At 46.2% G+C, this 19,076-nt stretch overlaps 2 protein-coding genes across 2 annotated transcripts in view; one reads left to right on the top strand and one right to left on the bottom strand.

Moving 5' to 3' along the window:
• The window catches only part of FAN1 (FANCD2 and FANCI associated nuclease 1), a 27,572-nt gene extending 19,988 nt beyond the window's left edge, over positions 1-7,584 (top strand). The window contains exons 9-13 of the mRNA XM_007456419.1: positions 19-166; positions 3,181-3,284; positions 3,820-4,014; positions 4,623-4,751; positions 7,447-7,584. Coding sequence (XP_007456481.1) covers positions 19-166; positions 3,181-3,284; positions 3,820-4,014; positions 4,623-4,751; positions 7,447-7,584 — 714 coding nt within the window. The remainder of the gene's footprint in view (positions 1-18; positions 167-3,180; positions 3,285-3,819; positions 4,015-4,622; positions 4,752-7,446) is intronic.
• A 3,943-nt stretch (positions 7,585-11,527) lies between these two features.
• The window catches only part of MTMR10 (myotubularin related protein 10), a 41,833-nt gene continuing 34,284 nt past the window's right edge, over positions 11,528-19,076 (bottom strand). The window contains exons 13-16 of the mRNA XM_007456418.1: positions 15,917-16,086; positions 14,631-14,801; positions 13,209-13,391; positions 11,528-12,124 (exon numbers count right to left, since the gene is read on the bottom strand). Coding sequence (XP_007456480.1) covers positions 11,528-12,124; positions 13,209-13,391; positions 14,631-14,801; positions 15,917-16,086 — 1,121 coding nt within the window. The remainder of the gene's footprint in view (positions 12,125-13,208; positions 13,392-14,630; positions 14,802-15,916; positions 16,087-19,076) is intronic.

Genomic DNA, 19,076 nt, shown 5'->3' with positions numbered 1-19,076 from the left:
CCCCCCCCCCCCCCGCAGGTGACCGTCACGGGCCGGCTCTGCCCACAGCCGGGGCCGGGCAAGTCTGTCTTTGTGCTGGAGGCCGGGGGGACCGCCCCTGCCACCGTCCTGTGCTCCGTGGAGGAGCTGGCGCTGGCCCATTACAGACGCTGTGGCTTCGACCAGGGTAATGCCGGGGCTGTGTGGCCACAGTGGGTGGTGTCCCACCCCACAGCCAGTGTCCGCACCTGCCACCCGTGAGGGCGGCGCCTTCTGGGGGGACGTGAGGAGCAAGGGAGGCCGGGTTGCCCTCAGAGCTCGTGTCAGGCAGGGGGACAGGACGGGGCAGAGGACCGCGAGATGCTGCTGATAGCCAGCCGCTGGTCAGAGGAGGGCAGCCGGGGCCAGGCTGCTTCCAAGAGGAACCGGCAGTCTGCTGGGGTGGGTGGCGTGAAGGGGATGGAGGGCCGAGCACTGACAGGACGTCACACCTGGGACCAGAGACATGGTTGGAAGAGTTGTGGGTCAAATTCCTTGTAAAATGAGCTCTCCAGCCCATGTGAGGGGGGAGAGCAAATGTCAGTAAGAATTGGAGCTCTTCCCATCTTCCTTCCCAAGAGCCGTGCGCGATCACCCGCCCCTCCAGCCGCGCCCGCTCTGCTCTGCTGCGTCGTCTCCTGGGAGCTGAGGCCTCAGAGTGAAATGATGGATGTAACCTCGCGAGAGAGAAACACCGCTGGTTCCCGCTGAACCGGGCTGCTGTGTGTGTGGGGGGTGTGTGTGTGTGTGTGTGGGTGTGCAAGGGCGTGTACGGCTGCAGGGCAGGTGGTCTGCGGCCCCTCAGGGGTGAGTGGGACTTTGCTCTTTGAGCCGCTGATGAGATGCTCTCTGTGTCTCAGGCCAGATGTGCAGAGGGACCAGGACCAGGTGCCCCTGGTTCTCTTCTTTCTGGGCTGCTTGGCATCCTCTTTGTTCAGACTTAGTAGGTTTCACTCAGAAGCCATTTTCTGAACCGTGTAGAGCCCAAGTGGGAATTAATTCTGCCTGGTTCCAGGAAGCTGAGGACTCCCATCGGCCATCGAGGGGAGGGGAGGACGGCTGGAGAGGACACCCGGCGTCTCTGCTGCTCGGGGGTGAAGGCGCCAGAGGGAGAGACCCCGCGGCTAGCAGATGCACTGGAACCTCAGGGAGGCGATAAGCATCCCTGGCCGGGGAGGGGATGTGGCGGGCCAGCCAGGACGGGCCCGGACCTGGATCCTGTCCCTCGCTTCCTCCCAAGCCTGTGTGTCCTTTGTCCCCTGAGTGCTGGGAGCAGCCCCCAGCCCCCCTCCCAGCCCCCGGGGCCATCCTGGGGACGTCCCCAGCACGCGGGTCTCAGCCAGGAGACGCCAAGGGCAAGGGGTCCACGTTCGGGAGCTGGGCCTGGCCATTTGAGAAACACCTGAGTAAGACATGTGGTGACTCATGTGCGACGGCCTGTGTGCTGTCAGCAGCCCAGGCACCAGTGTCCGGACACAGTGGAGGGGCTGCGCCCATCTGCCCACGCGTGCGGGGCCTGCACCGGGTCCTCAGGGTTGTCACCCGCGGGCCTCTCACCTGACAGCAGCACAGAGCTGTGTTAAGATCATCTGCTTGTCCCTCCCGTCCACTGGAGGTGGCTCGGCTTGTGTGTGTCCCTGTGAGCCCTCTTCCCTTCTTCCATTCTGATTTTGGCCTCAGAGAAGGAGCTGCAAATTCAGTGCTTTGTCTAAGGCCAGACTAAAGAAAAGACCGCGAGAATTTGCCTTACAATTGGTGAAAGGAACTGGTCAGTCTCTGTTCCTTAGTGAATGTACTGAATAGAAAAGTAACATAAAAACCGTGAGGGAAACACAGAGGAAGCTGCAGCTGCCCGTCAGGGCAACGACGACGGCTGGGCAGTTACCTTGGAGGGACTGGGGCGGGGGGGCTCTAGCCTTTTTTAAAAAATAACTTGTTATTAATGTCATGGAAGCTGCGGAACATGTCTTTATGGGAAAGCAGAGAGGTGTGCCGAGCTCCCCACGCCCCCTGCTTCACCCAGCCCTCCTCCATCCCCCTAATGTTGGCGGTCCGAGCGGATAGCGGAGGACGGCCTGCGGGGCAGGGGCCAGCTGAGGGGGCGCACAGCGCAGCCTGGACGGGGAGGTGGGCCAGGGCTGCCTCCAGTGGGCCTTGATAGGGACCTGTGCTGCCTCTGACCTCATGTGTGATGCCTGGGGCCCACTGGCCGGAGAGATGCCACAGCCTGTTCAGGGGGCGCAGGTGTCAGGTGCACCAAGGGGCCAGGTGGGGCTCGGCTCGCTCCGGGAGGCCCCGGCCCTGCGGACCCTGCTCTGCCGTTCACACGGCCTGGGGCTGGGCCTGGCCTCTGAGGTCACCGCCCCATTGTGTGGTCTGGATGTGGGGTGAAGGGGGCGTCTGGACTAGGTGGTCTCTGACGCGGAAGCTTTCTGTAAAACCCCAAGTCTTAGAAACCCTGGGCACGGTGTCCAGGCCAAGGCAGAGGAGTACTGGGTGGAGGAGGCGAATGGGGTCACAGGGCACAGGCTCCCAGGGCGCCCAGACTCCTTCCGAGGACTTTTCCAAGTGAGGCCGAGAGCCCCTCAGGGGATGCCCCCGCCTCCGAACCCACCGAATGGAACCCCCAGAGCCTGAGGAGGGAATCTGCTTTTTTTTTTTTTTTTTTTTTTTTTTTTTTTTCTTGCGTTATGCGGGCCTCTCACTGTCGTGGCCTCTCCCATTTGCGGAGCACAGGCTCCGGACGCGCAGGCTCAGCGGCCATGGCTCATGGGCCCAGCCGCTCCGCGGCATGTGGGATCCTCCCGAAACGGGGCACGAACCCGCGTCCCCTGCATCGGCAGGCGGACTCCCAAGCACTGCGCCACCAGGGAAGCCCTGCTTTTATTTTTAAACGTGTTCCTTAGGTTTTTCCACTCTAGCTCCAAAATGTGCATTTGAATTTTCTCACGGTTACTAGGATTTTTTGCCTTTAAACAAGGCTTCTGTATATAAGCAATATAATGGAAAACAATGACCTAGGAATGGAACAAAAACAGCATTTGCATTTGAATGTAAAATATTTGCTATTTTCTTCAAATTGAGTAGGCAGTAGGATATGGTAGTGGTTTTTAAAAAACAGAAGAAATGGATTTTTCTTGTGTGTGTGTGACTTTGTCTCAGGGATTCACGGGGAAGGGTCCACCTTCAGCACGCTGTACGGCCTCTTCCTATGGGATGTCATCTTCATGGACGGGATACCAGACGCCTTCAGAAACGCCTACCAGGTAGTCATGGCACGTTTTCAGGCAGCAGAGACTTGTGCACGCGCGCGAGTCACTCCCACCTGGGTGCCCCGCCTCTGCAGCCATCAGAAACCTGCCCCTCTTTTGGATCCTGGTGCTAATTCCACCATAAGAATAGCTTTTAATTTTAAAATGTGATTCATACAATTTAAAATCTAAGTATGTTAAGTTTTAAACTTTAAGCCTACTTTACTGGAATCATTCCGTTTGAAACCTTTAGTGTAAGTTTCTTCAGCTTCACCCTGGTGGGCCCGGCTGATCTCACATGCTTTGTCACATGTGCCGGCTAAGAGTTCCACCAGTTTAACCTAAAAGCTCCTTTTGCAAATTGTTACTCTAAAAAACCCAGTGTAGTAAGTTGCTTTTATATCAGATTACTTAGGCAATTTTTACATGTCTTTTGAGAAAAAGAACGTGTCAACTTCATCAGATTGGGCAGTTTCCAAATTTGATCTTGACTCTTCTCGTGACTCCGGCCTCCCCAGGCACAGTGTGAGCTCATTGTCCCTGCACACAGGCGGCCCCGCTGGACCTCTGCACGGACAGCTTCTTCGCCAGCAGAGCACCGGCCATCGAGGCCCGGCTGCGGCAGATTCACGACGCCCCCGCGGAGAGCCTGCGGGCCTGGGTGGCAGCCGCGTGGCAGGCCCAGGAAGGCAGGGTGGCCTCCCTTGTCAGCTGGGATCGCTTTGCTTCTCTTCAGCAAGCCCAGGTGACGGTCTGCACGCAGGATTCCTTGATGCGGGGTGTCCTTTTGGCAACTGTAACAAAACACACACACGTATGCCTACATGCACGTGTATGTGTGTGGGTATATATGCATGCACACACGTACGTGTGTGTGTGTACGTGTGGTACCCCAGCCCACGGGCCTGTGTTACTGAAGGAACAATCACAAGCATGAACAAGCCTCAGTTATGCCTTCTGCCCATTTGGTCGGCAGCTTCCCTTGGCCTGGCCTGTGGCCCCTGGAGGGCGGACACCATCCCTGTCCTGTGACTGCTGGCCTCTGAGGGTCATCACTGTCATATTCCTGACTGCTTACCCCAAATTCCCTCTTCCTTAGCTGCTCCCCGGATGTTCCCGACTGGGCAGAAGCTTGGTAACTGACCCAAGGAGAAGTGGTCCCCAGAGCTTGCCGGGGGCATTTTAGCCCCTGGCTCTGGAGCCCCAGCACAAGCAGCAGAAGGGCACTTGGTGTTCCTGGATGCATCTCTGCAGAATGACACATGGAGTCCCTGCCCCATCTCACAGTCACTGGGGGGGCTTCAGGGTCTCCATCCCAGGGGAGGGCTGACTGTCCCTGTGTTTTGTGCCCAGGATCTTGTGTCCTGCCTGGGGGGCCCCATCCTCAGTGGTGTGTGCCGGCGCCTGGCCGTGGACTTCCGACACTGCCGAGGGGGCCTCCCTGACCTGGTGGTGTGGAGCTCCCAAAGTCACCACGTTAAGGTCAGTTGAGCCAGAATGGAAGGTCATGTTGGTAACTTTAATGATCAACTTAACCAAAGGCCACAATCTAGGCATTTCTAGCATGGTGGTTGACAAGGCCAAATCCCTTGAAGGCTGCTGGACTGAGGGCTGGGGTTGTTCGGTGGCTGTTGGCAGAGGTGCCCTCGGTGCTGGTTTGTGGGCCTCTCTGCAGGCAGCTCCCCCGATGGCAGCGTATTTCATCCGAGCAGGTGAGTGAGAAGGGCCAGGGTGTGAGCAAGACGGAAGTCAGTCTCTTAGCAGCTGATCTTGGCAGTGAAGTTCCATTGCTTTTCATGTGTCCACTGTTAGCAGCAAGTCCACGCTCAAGGGTGGAGATTTTGCAGGTGTGAGCACCAGGAGGCCAGGATGGCTGGGAGCTGTTTTCTAAGCTCCAGGAGTGAGCACTTCCTCACGTGTTGTAGGCTGGATGCCTCCCTTGCCTCACCCTGCTGCCCATCACAGGCTGGTGGCTTCCTTATTATTGAGTTTTGAGATGAAAAAAAAACCTCTGGTACAAGTCCTTTTTGACAAAGTAACAAACTAATCCGTTCTTTAATGAATCATGCTTCCAGTGTCATATGACGTCTCTGACTGTAATTGTGGATTTGGTTCTTTCTCCCTTGCAGTTTTATCAATGTTCGCTTCATATATTATTCGATGTATAAACCTAGGGTTGTCATGTCTTGATGAATTGAACTCTTTATCATTATGAAATGACCTTCCTTTATTCCTGGGTTCTTTGCTCTGAAGTTGAACTGATATATAGCCACTCCAGCTTTCTTTTGGTTAGTGTTAATGTGATACTTTTTCTGTTCTCTTACATTTAACATATTTTTTCTTTCTATTTGAGTTTCTTATATATTCTTGTAGGCAGCATTTACCTGGGTCTTACTTTTTAATCTAATTTGACAACCTCTGCCTTTTAATTGGGTATTTGGAACATTTACATTTAATGTTATTCATGGTTGGCTTTAAACCTGTCATCTATTTTTGTTTTTTTTTTAAAGGATGCACTTATAAATTTTTTTATTTATTTTTGGCTGCGTTGGGTCTTCACTGCTGCACTGGTGGGCTTTCTCTAGTTGTGGCAAGTGGGGGCTACTCTTTGTTGCAGTGTGCAGGCTTCTTATTGCGGTGGCTTCTCTTGTGGAGCATGGGCTCTAGGTGTGACGGCTTCAGTAGTTGCAGCACTCAGGCTGAGTAGTTGTGGCTCGCAGGCTCTAGAGCACAGGCTCAGTAGTTGTGGCGAACGGGCTTAGTTGCTCCACGGCATGTGGGATCTTCATTTATCATGCATACAACAGTATATTTTTACGCACATAACAACAGTATATTTTTACATCTCCTCTCCCAGCCTTTGTGCTGTGTTCATACATTATACATCGACATGTTATAAACCCTGTGGCACATTATTTTTGCTTTCTACAGCTGACTGAGTCTTTATATTTACTCATGTAGATACAAATTCTAATGTTTGTTATTCCTTTATATAGATCCAGATCTCCATGTACTATCATTCTCTTCTTGACTGAAGAACTTCCTTTAACATTTCTGGAAATGGAGGTCTGCTAGTAATGAATTATTTAGGTTTCATATACTGATATTTTAAGACTTTAAGTCTTTGTTTTTGAAAGATTTTTTTCTGGGCAGAGAATTCTGTTGACAGTTTTTTTTCAATACCTTAAAATATTGGTCCACTGTTGTCTAGCTTGTATTGTTTTCAACGAGAAATCAGTAGTCTTTCCCCTCTGGCTTTTAAAAATTCTGGCTGCTTTTAAGAGATTCATTTTTACACTGATTATGCAATTTAGTTATGTTGTTTCTTAGTGTCATGTTCTTTATGGTTCTGTGCTTGGGGTTCACTGAGCTTGGATCTTTGGGTTTAGTTTCCATCAAATTTGAAAAATTTTTGGCCATTATTTCTTCAAATATTTTTCTCTGTCTTCTTCCCTTTGGGGAAGACTAATTAAACTAGTCTTAGGTTGCTGAAACGCTCTCTTCATTAAAAAAATTTTTTTCTATACTTCATTTTGGATAGTTTTTATTGCTTTGTTTTGAATTTTGGTGATCTGCAGTGGACAAAACTGACACAGTTATGCTTTCACGGAGCTGATATGTAATGCGCAGTTGTATCTTGTGATAAACACCATGAAGAAGCGCATAGGAAGGACCCTTCTTAGAGATGAATTTCAGCTGAGCACGGAAGGAGAAGATGTCAGACACGTGAAGAACAGGGAGACATGTCCTAGGCGGTGGGAACAGCAAGCGTGATGAATGTCTACCCTTTGGTTGGGCAGATGTTGTCTGTCTTGCGAACTGAGAGGAAGCCTTAGGTGTGGTTGGCAGGTGCCAGATTACAGTTTTGTAGGTCGTGGCAAGAAGTTTGGGTTTAATTGCAGGCCTGACAAAAAGTGGTTGAGGGGTGTTAAGCAGGAGAGTAACAGTGCAGTGTGTGCTTTAAAACTATTTTTCAACCGCTGTTATTACGAAGCGATTTCCTAAATCTCTGTGAACTGTCTGGTGTCTACAGAAAAGGAAACTTCCTCATTGAATTTCATATGTGTATGTTTAGTTGCTATACATATGTAAGTACAGCAGCATAGAGGATAAGCCATCTAAATAGTTGTCAGTGGAAACTACCGTAGCTTACATGAATGACCCTTCTGTCTCCCAGCTGGTGGAAGTGAAGGGCCCCAGTGACCGTCTTTCGCAAAAGCAGATGATCTGGCTGGATGAGCTGCACCGGCTGGGGGCGGATGTGGAGGTCTGCCACGTGGCTGCAGTCGGAGCCAAGAGCAGGGGCCCCAACTGAGAGCTGTGGGCTTGGGAGCATCTGAGAGCGTCAGAAGCGTCAAGTGTCACTACATCTTATTTAATTTTGTTGTTGTCGTAATAAATCTGGCAGTGTAAGGACTCACCACTGTACAGTGTCTGTGTATCACAAACCTTGGTACTGGCTCCAGGACACTCACTGATTCCATACAGCAGGTAATGAACTTTTAAAAAGGTCAAAACCTTGGTGGCCGTTTCAGGAGCTAGATGCATCTGACTTATAGGAAAGCTGGAAACCCCCCCAAAAGGTGATGATTCACAGCTTTGTGTCTTTTATAAAAGGAGCATACACAGTGTTTCTTTCTAAAAAGTATATTGGAAATGGAGATTCCTTAATTTATCTATGTTTTTCTATACTGCCCTTACACATTTAGCTGCTAAAATTCTTGTTCTATGATTATCCAAGAAGGGCATAAACAGATGAAACTCTGATTTCTTTAGGAATTAAGAAACAAATTCTCATTAACTTCCTTATTATTTCTGTCAGTGCTTGCTCTCGTTGGGCCTGTGTCACCAGAGGGAGGGACAGTTGTTATCAAAGGCAGTTGTCCCTTTTCGTCCTTCTCCTTGGGAACATCCCTAATGAGTAGAGGCAATTTCCTGTATACATAAAGATCTCATTTTATTGTGCTTTGCACATACTGCGTTCGTATAAATCAAAGGTCTGGGGCAGCCCTGTGTCGAGCGAGTCTATTAGCACCATTTTTCCAGCAGTATTTGCTCACTTCAGGTCTAGGGTCACATTTGGGTAAATTCTCACAACATTTTAAACAACTTCATCATCATTATATTTGCCATGGTATGACTTGCTGAAGGCTCAGATGGTGGTTAGTATATTTTAGCAGGACAGTATTTTAAAATACTTCAAGGTAAGAACACTTTTTTTAGACATAATGCTATTACTGCACATTTAAAAGACTACAGTATAGTGGAAATATAACTTTTTTTTTTTTTTTGAAATATAACTTTTATATGCACTGGAAAGCCAGCAAATTCACGTGACTTGCCTTATCGAGATACTCGCTTTATTGTGGGGCTCTGGAACTGACCTGCAGTATCTCCAGGGTGTGCAGGTACAGGGCTACCCGTCACTGTTGGAAGAGCCTTGGGCTGGGGAAGGTGGACGCAGGAAGGGGTTTATCAGAATGGTAGGCCCAGGTGTGGCGGTCCAGGCTCCCGCTCCCAGAGACTAGTTCCAAGACCTTCTTAAGGAAATGGTACCCCCCAGCTTTTTAATTTGTTAAATGGAAGGACGAGTTAGAGACTGGTCCATGAACCCACATGGCCGTGACAACAGCCAGTTGTGAACTGAGGTTAGAAATGTTACCCACCTCTGCCTGGCTTTATAGCAGGCAGAGCGTCAGGTGGACGACACACAAGCATGGCTGAAGAAAACACCCTCGCTTCTTGATGCTCTGTGTTCTTGCAGGGAACTCATATTGACAACGAAAGCAACGATTCCTGTGGAAATTTTATTAGCAGTCAACACTTCCTTCACATTCACCACTGCTGAAAAGCAGGGTCTCTCGCCTTCATGCACATCTTACTTTAACCCAAGTCATAGTCAATTTTAGGCACAAAGGTTTTCATTTTCTCTCAAAATCAAGTTTTAACTGCTTGAGGTTACTGCTACAGCAAGCAGATTTTGTTGAAGGATGCGTTGAATAGTTTTCACCCTCTGTTAGCACAGATTAATATACTTTCTTAAATAAAGTGAGAAATTTTTGGTTTTAAAATTGGTTTCCATCACAAAACAGTAAGACATGGTACACCTTTAAGTCCGATCCTAGCGAGTCCAGAGCTGCCTGACGCCTGTGTGGCCCTCTGTCAGCACAGGCTCCGTGTCCGCGTCCAGAACCACATTTGGACTCTGTCCCCACACGTCCTCCGTGCCAGGAGTGGTGCCAGACAGCTCTGCAGGGGCCAGGACTCAAGGCTGTAATAGTTGTTTTTCATATTATGCACGATAAAACTGTAGCACAATAATCATTATATAACAACTGTTCAGCAAAAATAAAAAAAACTATATTTTACTACATTTGATTATCGTACAAAAATATGCACATTTTCTATTTTAAAACAGTATTAATAGTACCTAATCATTTTTAAACTTGCAAGTTAACCAAAAAAAATTACTAAAAGGGTTAAAATAAATGTGAGAGGGAAGAAAGCTATAAAGAAGTAAATGCTCAACCCCAAAAAACTAACAAATTTAGAACAATTTGTAATAATAAAAAAGCAGCCTAATGAAAAAGGAAGAAGCATTATTACACTTCCAGTGGCAGGATATGCTGTGGGGTTTTCAGGGGACCGGAGCTGGTTTCCAATCAAGGACTTCAAAACGTTTAATGGCAACAGTGCTATTTATATAAACTAAGAAAGCCCTTACTTTCTAGACAAGTTGGCAAAACACTGGGTTCATCCACACAATGGATTTCCTAAGACTGCATAGGAACTTCTGTCCCTGTAAGTTCAGAGACATTATCCAACCATTTTTAAAAGGCAAATAATTCAAATAGAAACATCTATTTGTTACATATAAAGGTAAAACACACTTTCGAAAAAACTTGTTTTAGAAAAGGACATAAGATACTTTATAAACGTTTTTTAAAAAGCTTAAGATGGCAGTTTAAGAAACTCTAAATAACAGCCACATTGAAGACATCCATCTTTTAAACAGAAGTGAGAGGTGCTGGGGAGGCTGTGACCAGCATGGCCACAGTAAGCTCCAGCTCTGGCCCACAGCTTTGGCTCGGCTCTTGTGACACAACCTGAAAACGGGAATTTGAGACGAGAGCACACCTATGTCTGCGCCTCTGAACACCTGTCATAGGTTGGGTGGGGCGGGGTGCTCTCACCATTTGTAACAGTGGCAGTATTTTGAGAGAAGTCCGTTGTTACTCTCCTGTCCTCCCTTCCTAAGCACTAAGCACTCAGGTGACCTGACTCAAGACCTCATCACCGATTTCCAAGGGAAAGTGCCCCTGGCAGTGCTCCCCACTGGACTATGACAGGGCCTCTACTTTGAGGGTTGGTGTCAGTGATGCTGCCACCCCGACCTGGACCCTGCCTCAGACCCACTGTGTACGGTGACTTTCAGAGGGATGTATGCCTCTGGGGACTCCTGGCTGTCGGTACAATGCCAAGTGTGACCAGCCTCTTTCCAATGTGCAGTGGGACTTTGACACCCTAATTTAAAAAACAAATTGTTTTACTCTGTGTTCTTCATATCTTAATATTAATGTCAAAGGCACTTCTAAATTTAATTATCTATAGCAAATGCTTTTAAAGTCAACAGTGCATACCATTTTAAAGTTAGTCCTAAGGAAACTCATGATTTTAAAACACAGTGATCTACGGTCCCAAAGTGATCTAAAATAAATTACAGTGTGAGAACACACAGCTCTCAGGTGAGCTCAACTAGAGATAATAGAAAGTGACCAGATAAATACACCAATACCTACTAACGCCCACTGGGGGTTTACTGGATGCTTCTTGAAAATACACTGAACACTAATTTCTTAACTCTCCTGATGTCTGCTTCTCTGGGCTGCTAATCCAACTGAGGATCAGGGACCCTTTAGGAGGTGGTTGGAAAAATGGATGTAGACAAAATAAACGTCGCAGACAAAACCTGATTAGTTTGACCACAGTAATAAGATCACGGGAATGTCTGCCTGCAAATGATCTAAAAATGAGCCAGACCTAGAATGATAGAAAGAGGACATAAGTAACAAAAGTTATGCCTATCTTTTAAAAATATTGTGAAGGAAGCATAATTCAACATGTTTTAAAGTATTAGTGCAAATTTCAACTTATTCTTACGTATAGAACGATTGGAGCTTCCAACGCCTCGGCCAGCAGTTTTACTTCAGAGGAGAAGGTCTCTCGCTCCCTCAGGATGTTCAGAAAGCCACTCCGCCTCAGTCTTCATTTGCTAGTGTCTCAGTAGATAACCATATTTTGGCCCCACTTAAAAACTTGCCTAGCGGTGTCCCTGAAATGCTCCGTCTGCACAGGTTGCCCACTGGTGAAAAGGGGAACGAGGAGGAGAGGAAGTCCGGTGTCCCCGGGGCGTCGTGCGGGCCGCCAGCGCGGAAGTACACCCTGCTCTGGACCAGCTCAGGGCAGGGGGCTTCCGGGGGGCTGCCCTGGGGCTGCCGCAGCGCCCTGCTCAGCACGTCCACCTCGTCCGCCAGCAGGGAGACCTTGTGGAAGGCCGTGATGAAGCCCCCGCGCTGGATCTGGGCCTCGGGGACCCAGCGGAAGTAGCAGAGTTTCCACAGTTTGATGTGCATTCCTGACAGAAGCGGCAGAATCACCCCGTGCAGGTCAGCCGGCTTGGAGAACCACTCCCGGTAGTACTGCTCCGCACCCCTGTCCTGGCTGTCGCTCTGCTCAGGGGGGTCTGGCTTTACTTTTAATATTAATGAATTTCTCCTGGGAAGTAACTCTTGGTCACTGATGATTCCATTCTTTAAGGAACCTGGCATTCCTCTTAGTGTGGAGCTGTAGCTTTTCTGTACAGAAGAGAGATTTTAGCATTACTTTCCTGGAGCTTCCCTTTTTAGAAAGACAGTGGAAGTGTAATGGTAAATATAAACTCGGTATTAGGAAAAACTGGTAGAATTTCAACCTTAAAGAATATTTTGTTCCTTCCCTGGTAATACTTATTCCAATCCTCCTCCACTGGAGTTTAACACTTTTAGGCCTTGATTCTGCCCAGGTTGTAGCCTGCATGGGGGTGGGGGGAGATATATCCTATCCATTATAGGCAGACCTCAGAGATACAGTGGGTTCGGTTCCAGACACCGGAGTAAAGCAAGTATCGCAATAAAGCAAGTCACACGAAGTTTCTGGTTTCCCAGTGCATACGTAAGTTACGTTTCCAATATACTGTAATCTATTAAGTGTGCAATAGCATTATGTCTAAAAGAAACTGTACATACCTTAATTTAAGCACTTTATTGCTAAAAAATGCGAACCATCATCTGAGCCCTCAGTGAGTTGTAATCTTTTTTCAATAGCAATGTCAAAGATCACTGATCAAAGATCACCATCACTAATATAATAATAATGAAAAAACTTGAAATATTGTGAGAATTACCAAAATGTGGCACAGAGACACAAAGTGAACAAATACTGCTGGAAAGATGGCACCGATGGACGAACTCAACACCGGGTTTGTACAAATCTTCAATTTGTAAAAAATACAGTATCTGCAAAGTGCAATAAAGCAAGTACAGTAAAACGAGGTCTGCCTATAATTTGCTGAAGTGTGAATTGCTAAGATTTCTGGTCAGAAAAAAGCTAGACCTGCTAATTCTAGAACAGGCTGAGCGGACGGGCTTCAGGAGTGCAGGGCCGGGCTGCAACTGCCGACTCTTGAGATGACGACCAGGGCTGTGTGGGCCTCAGACAGCAAGACGAAAAGTCGGGGTGGGGTCATCTGAGTGAGAAAGTGAATGACCCCTCCAAACCTACACTGGCAACGCTGTCATGGGAAGTGACTGGACTTTTAATACTCTGTTCTGAAAAAGATGTTTTTGGTTATGTGTGAACAAATACCAGGTTTTTTACTGTTAGTGCATTTCTGTAACTTACCTTTGTCCGTTTAAAAGACTTCACAGAACCGTTTTGTACACAAGGCGTGCTCTTTCCAATGTAAAAGGGGTTGTGGAAAAGGGTGCGATCCTTTGCTGTAAACTGAAGAGACCAGTCCCAAACTGAGGGGAATTTTAAACCCTTTTCATCACCCAATTGGATATTTTTGCTTATAGCAAATTCCTGCAAAATAAAATATTTGAACATTTGTGAAAAGATGCCAAACTAAGATTTTCTCATAGTAAATTCATTTGTGACGGTCATTCATCATCATACAAATGAACTTTTCTGAACGAGAGCGACTCCAATCCCACTGAAGCATCATGCTCCGCTTCCCGAGAACAGACATTCCTGGCGCCTCACACGGAGGAGCGCATGGACCCCCTGCATCGAGAGGGGAGCTGGGCCCCTGGGCAATGAGTGTGTTGGTGAGTATGACTTGTGAATGGAGTTCTCCCTGGTGCCATGGCCTGAATAAATCCATCTCCTTATACATCCACACCCCCAATCCTGAACAATGCATTTCTTCAGGATGCTCTGCATGATGCTTCAGCTCACAGAATGTCTGCTCTACTACTGATTTGACGGAGCAGTTTCATGGATGAGGAATCCAGGCTCAGCACCTTCCCAGACCCAGGCCTGAGGATCCCAGAACTCACTGTGAGGGCAGCCCCCCTTCCACCAAAGTCTTCCTGAAGGCCCACGAGAGCTGTCCTTTCTGTCTCCCTCAGTGGTCACTGCAGCATTTGTTGACTATACTCATTGCTCCAAATGTGGGTGAGACAGAACTTGTGGTTCCGGAAGGTTCCACCAGGGGCAACCAGAAGCTATAGATAGTTTCAAGTTTGGCTTGAGACCCTCCTTACTCATGGTTCTTCCTCTCAGTCAAGGAACTGGGACTAGAAACCAATGGTCCTAACGTAAAAGTGACTGCCACGCGGCATGAGGGTCTGAGCACATCCAGAAAGCAGCGCCCACAGAGAACCGCAGTCTCGCGTCACGCCTACATTTCCTCTCTCAAATTCTCCACAGGACTCTTGAAGAAAAATAATTTGCTTTGTACAACTTTTACTCTACTGATCTAGGAAACAAATGTCCTTAAACAGGATCTTATCCATTACCCATTCAGACAGCCCAAATGTGAAAATATAAATACAAAAGCATGACATTTACAGCAGTTAAAATGATTTACGTCTTTCAATTGGCTTATTATGAACAATAAACATCAGAGAGAAATACATAAAATGCTCACTGATAAAAATGAAACAAGTTCAAGTTCCTGGATTTTTAACCAGCTATAAATAACTCCTTCAGAAATGACCGCGTAAAATGGTAGCTAAGACAGTTTAAACACACAGCTGATTGTACTTCAACGCTATCTCTATAAAGCAGTTTGCCCTGGCCATGGTGGGCGCCACTCACCGAGCTCTGCTGCACGCGCTGGTGCGGGGAGTTGAAGAGGAAGGTGCCAAACAGGGCCACACGGGTGCTGTCGTGCAGCACCGCCAGGTAGGTCTCGGAGAACTCAAAAGCTGCCGGGCACTGCTCCTGCAGCTGCCACGTGGCGTCCAGGAACAGCAGGAACACAGGAGCCTGGTGGACACACGTTGAAACGGGATTACTCAATGCTGCCCTTCAGTGTCCACATCTATTTCCAAACCTCTTGCTGATATGAAGGAAGAGATTAATAAGAAAACAGCAAGGCCTGAGCACTTGGCTCCGAAGCTGAGCGAAGGGTACGTGAGCACATTAGACGGCCATGTCTAACCTAAGAACTAGGCTGGCCTGAGACACATCACAGCCCTCCTCTGCCCGCCGAGTCCACCAAGCTGAAGTGGCAAAGTCAACAGATGGGCAGGGTGTGGCCATGTGAATGGGGGACAGTGAAATACTTGTTTCACGTGTTCCAGCTGATCCTGGAAACAATTCTTTAGAACGTTTAAAACAAAACAAAAAAACACAAAACCCCAAGACCAAGAAACAACTCTTTGGTGGACCCTGCAGACTCAGCACCCGGAAACCTCGGAGTTTCAGAAAACAGCTGGCGTGGCCTCGGGGTCACGTGGTGCACCCCCAAGTACAGCAGCTTACGACAGCTACTGTGACAGCTACTGCATCCTGCCCAGTGCTTCCCCGAGTCCTAGTGTTTCAGAAGTGCAGCATTCACTGTTGAGGTTTCCTCAGATGACAGAGACTGTTTTACGAGACAGCACGAGTCAAAGTGTGCTCTCGGGAGCCACCCTGACCACAAGACACCTGCAGGGCCTGTCACAGCTCCACTAGGATTCCATGCAGCCACCAACCCCGCAGCTCTTACAAAGATGCCCCCTCAACTTGCCATTCTTAACGTATGTGCCCCATTTTAAGAAACTATGATATTCCAAAGCTGATTTTTCAAAATATCTAACATGCTCGTTGTCTGTTTGCAGAAGAGTTAATGCAGCATTTCTTCAAGCAGTTTTCAACTTAGAGAAATTCAACAGGCAACTTTTTAGGAGTTTTGTCTGTATAGTTATGAGAATCTTCCTAAGTACCTCAACTTGGACTCTAATCCATGAGTCAGTCTTGGTGCAAGAAGCTAAGATGTACTGAAGGCAATATTTTAAAAGTCTCCTCATCTCTTTACGGATGGAGCATCTCTTCATATAACAAAAGGTTTTATCCTGTGCACAGTGAAGGACTGATAATAGGCATGAAGGTTTTGTTACCTCTTTCTCCGATCTCTTTAAGTGGTTGCATCTGTCCAGGAATGGATATCCTGCCATGACCCACTCTTTCTGTATCAGACTCTGAAATCCAGTGATTGTCCTAAAATAGGGATCCAGCATCACTTGAACAAGAGAAGCTACAATACAGCTCAAGTCTCTTCCCTCCTCCTCTGTCAAGAAGATGGAAAGAAAATGATTAGTATGTAGAAAAATGCTGAGAGAAAGGACGGAAAGGCAAAGTATATACTTCAGTGTTCTGTGCCTAGGCAGCCTTCAAAAGCACCCATGTTAGAAAGTTTTATTCAGGCCCAGCCACTCTAAAACATTATAAACTTTTAGATTTAGATCAAGATTTAAATCAACTAAAGTAATGTTTAATGAGGAGGTGGCTTTTTATATATGAATGTTTTCTAGATAATTAGAAGCATATCTCTCACACTTTTTACATTTACATGATTTGTGGTAGACATCTTTCCAGAGTCCATTCTATTTCTGTGCCAAGGATATTAAATATCATGCAATCTTTCTACTGACAGCTTCATATGGTGACCCAGAGGTGAATGAGAGAAATGGAATTGTCCACCACCATCCAAAATGGTGGCAAATATTTCCCTCGCGTCTTTTGTAGCTGGTGTCCTTTTTAATGAGGCCAGTAATTCTCTGCTATCAAAGCCAGTCAAAGAAATCAGAAGAAAACTATCAAATAATATCCCTTATGATTAGATATAAAAGTCATCAACAAAGTATAAGCAAGCCAAATTATCTCAGGAATGCAAGAATTTATCCTAAGAATGCAACGTTGGTTTAACATCTAACACACCGTAATAAAAAAATAAAGGACAAAAATAACACAATCATCTCATTAGATGAATAAAAAGCATCTGTGTGATGAAAATCCAACATTCATTCTGGATAAAAACTCTTAGCAAACTAGGAATAGAAGGGAATATCAACCCGATAAGAGGAATCTACAAAAACCTACAACTAACATCATTCTTATTAGTGAAAGCCTGAATGCTTTCCTCCTAAGATGGGCAACAAGACAAGGAAGTTTGCTCTTGTCACTTCTACTGCACATTGTCCTGGAAGCTTACACAGGGAAGTTAGGCAGCAAAAAGAAATCAAAGGCATCCAGATTGGAGAGGAAAAAGCAATAACTGTGTCTGCAGACAACACGTGTATGTACGTAAAAAAAAAACCCTAAAGAATCCACAAACGACTACTAGAACTACTGAATGAGTTTAGTTAAGGTTGCAGGAATTCTATACACAATCACAAGGAGTACACAAAAAACTTGAAAATGAAATTAAAAAAACAACTGTATTCACGATAGCATCAAAAAGAAAATAAAGGGAGATTTAACAAAATAAGTGCCAGAGTTGTACACTAAAAACTTATAAAACATTGCTGACATGACATGAGAGAAAACCCAAATAAATGGAGAGATATTCATTTCATGGATTGGCAGATTGAATATTGTTAAGATGGCATTCTCCCCAATCTACAGGTTCAACATATTCCTATCAAAATCCCAATAGGATTTTTTGCTGATCCTAGAAGGTATACAGAAATGCAAAGGACCTAGAATTAGCAAAACAATTTGAAAACAAAGTTGGAGGACTCACATGTCCTAATTTCAAAACATACTCTAAAGCTACAGGACTCAAGATAATGTGGTACTGGCGTACGGACAGACATACAGATTAATGGAATAAAACTGAGAGTCCAAAAATAAAGAGCCAGTCAGCAGACCTTTGCCAAGGCATGTCAATAGAGAAAGAACAGTCTTTTCAATAAATGGTGCTGGGACAATTCAATAAACACACATGCAAAAACAATGAATATAGACCTTTACCTCACATCATATGCAAAAATTCATTCGAAGTGAATCACAGGCCTAAATGTAAGAGCTAAAACTATAAAATGTTTACAGAATAAAACATGGGAGAAAGTCTTCATAACCTTGAATTAGGCAAACAATTCTTACATATAACACCAAAGACGTGATTCATAAAAGAAAAAATGGATAAACTGGACTTCATCAAAATTTCAAAATTTGTGCTTCAAAAGTCATCAAGAAAGTGAAAAGACAAACCACAGACTAGGAGAAAATATTTGCAAATCTTATAAAGATACAAACAACCTGTATCTAGAATTGTAAAGAATTCTTTGAACTCAATGATAAAACAACCTAACTGAAGAATAGACAAAAGATTTGGTATTTCACCAAAGTCAATACACGAACGGCCAATCAGCACATGATATACATTAGGGAAATGCACATAAAAATTGCAATGAACTCCCACTTCACACTTACTAGAATGACTACATTCCAAACAGCAGAGGATGAAGTGCAGAAACAAACCCTCACACCCTGCTGAGGGGAAGGGGAATTGGGTACAGTCACTTTGGAACACATTTTGGCAGTTTCTTACAAAGCTGAACATAAATGTACCATATAACTCAACAATTCTACTTCTAGGTATCTACCCAAAATAATGAAAAACAGATGTCCCCACAAAGACTTTTATGTGAATGTTAAAAGCAGCATAATTCATAACAGTCAGAAAGTGGAAGCAATCCAAATGTCCACCAACAAGTAAATGGATAAATAAAATGTGGTATTTACAACAATGGTACACTACTCAGAAATAAAAAGGAGCAAACTGCTGAGACATGCTACGTGAACGAACTTCAAAAACATGTATGTGAAATGAAAGAAGCCAGAGGCAAAAGACCACATACTACACGATTCCATTTATATGAAACATCCAGAAAAAGCAAATCTAGAGAGACAGAAAGCAAGCAGATTAGTGGTTGCCTGGGGTTGGGACACAAGGAATCTTTTCGGGGTGATGGAAAATTTCTAAAACTGGACTCCGTTTACTAAAAATTATTGAATTGCACATTCAGAACAGGTGCATTTTATAGTATGTACACTATACCTCAATAAACTATTTAGAAAACACATTCTGGGGCTTCCCTGGTGGCGCAATGGTTGAGAGTCCGCCTGCCGATGCAGGAGACACGGGTTCGTGCCCTGTTCCGGGAAGATCCCATATGCCGCGGAGCGGCTGGGCCCGGGAGCCACGGCCGCTGAGCCTGCGCATCCGCAGCCTGTGCTCCGCAACGGGAGAGGCCACAACAGTGAGAGGCCCGC

Source organism: Lipotes vexillifer, unplaced genomic scaffold (assembly GCF_000442215.2).
Source record: "Lipotes vexillifer unplaced genomic scaffold, Lipotes_vexillifer_v1.1 scaffold1467, whole genome shotgun sequence".
NCBI classification, from domain to species: domain Eukaryota; kingdom Metazoa; phylum Chordata; class Mammalia; order Artiodactyla; family Lipotidae; genus Lipotes; species Lipotes vexillifer.
This window is presented reverse-complemented; position numbering and strand designations above follow the sequence as displayed.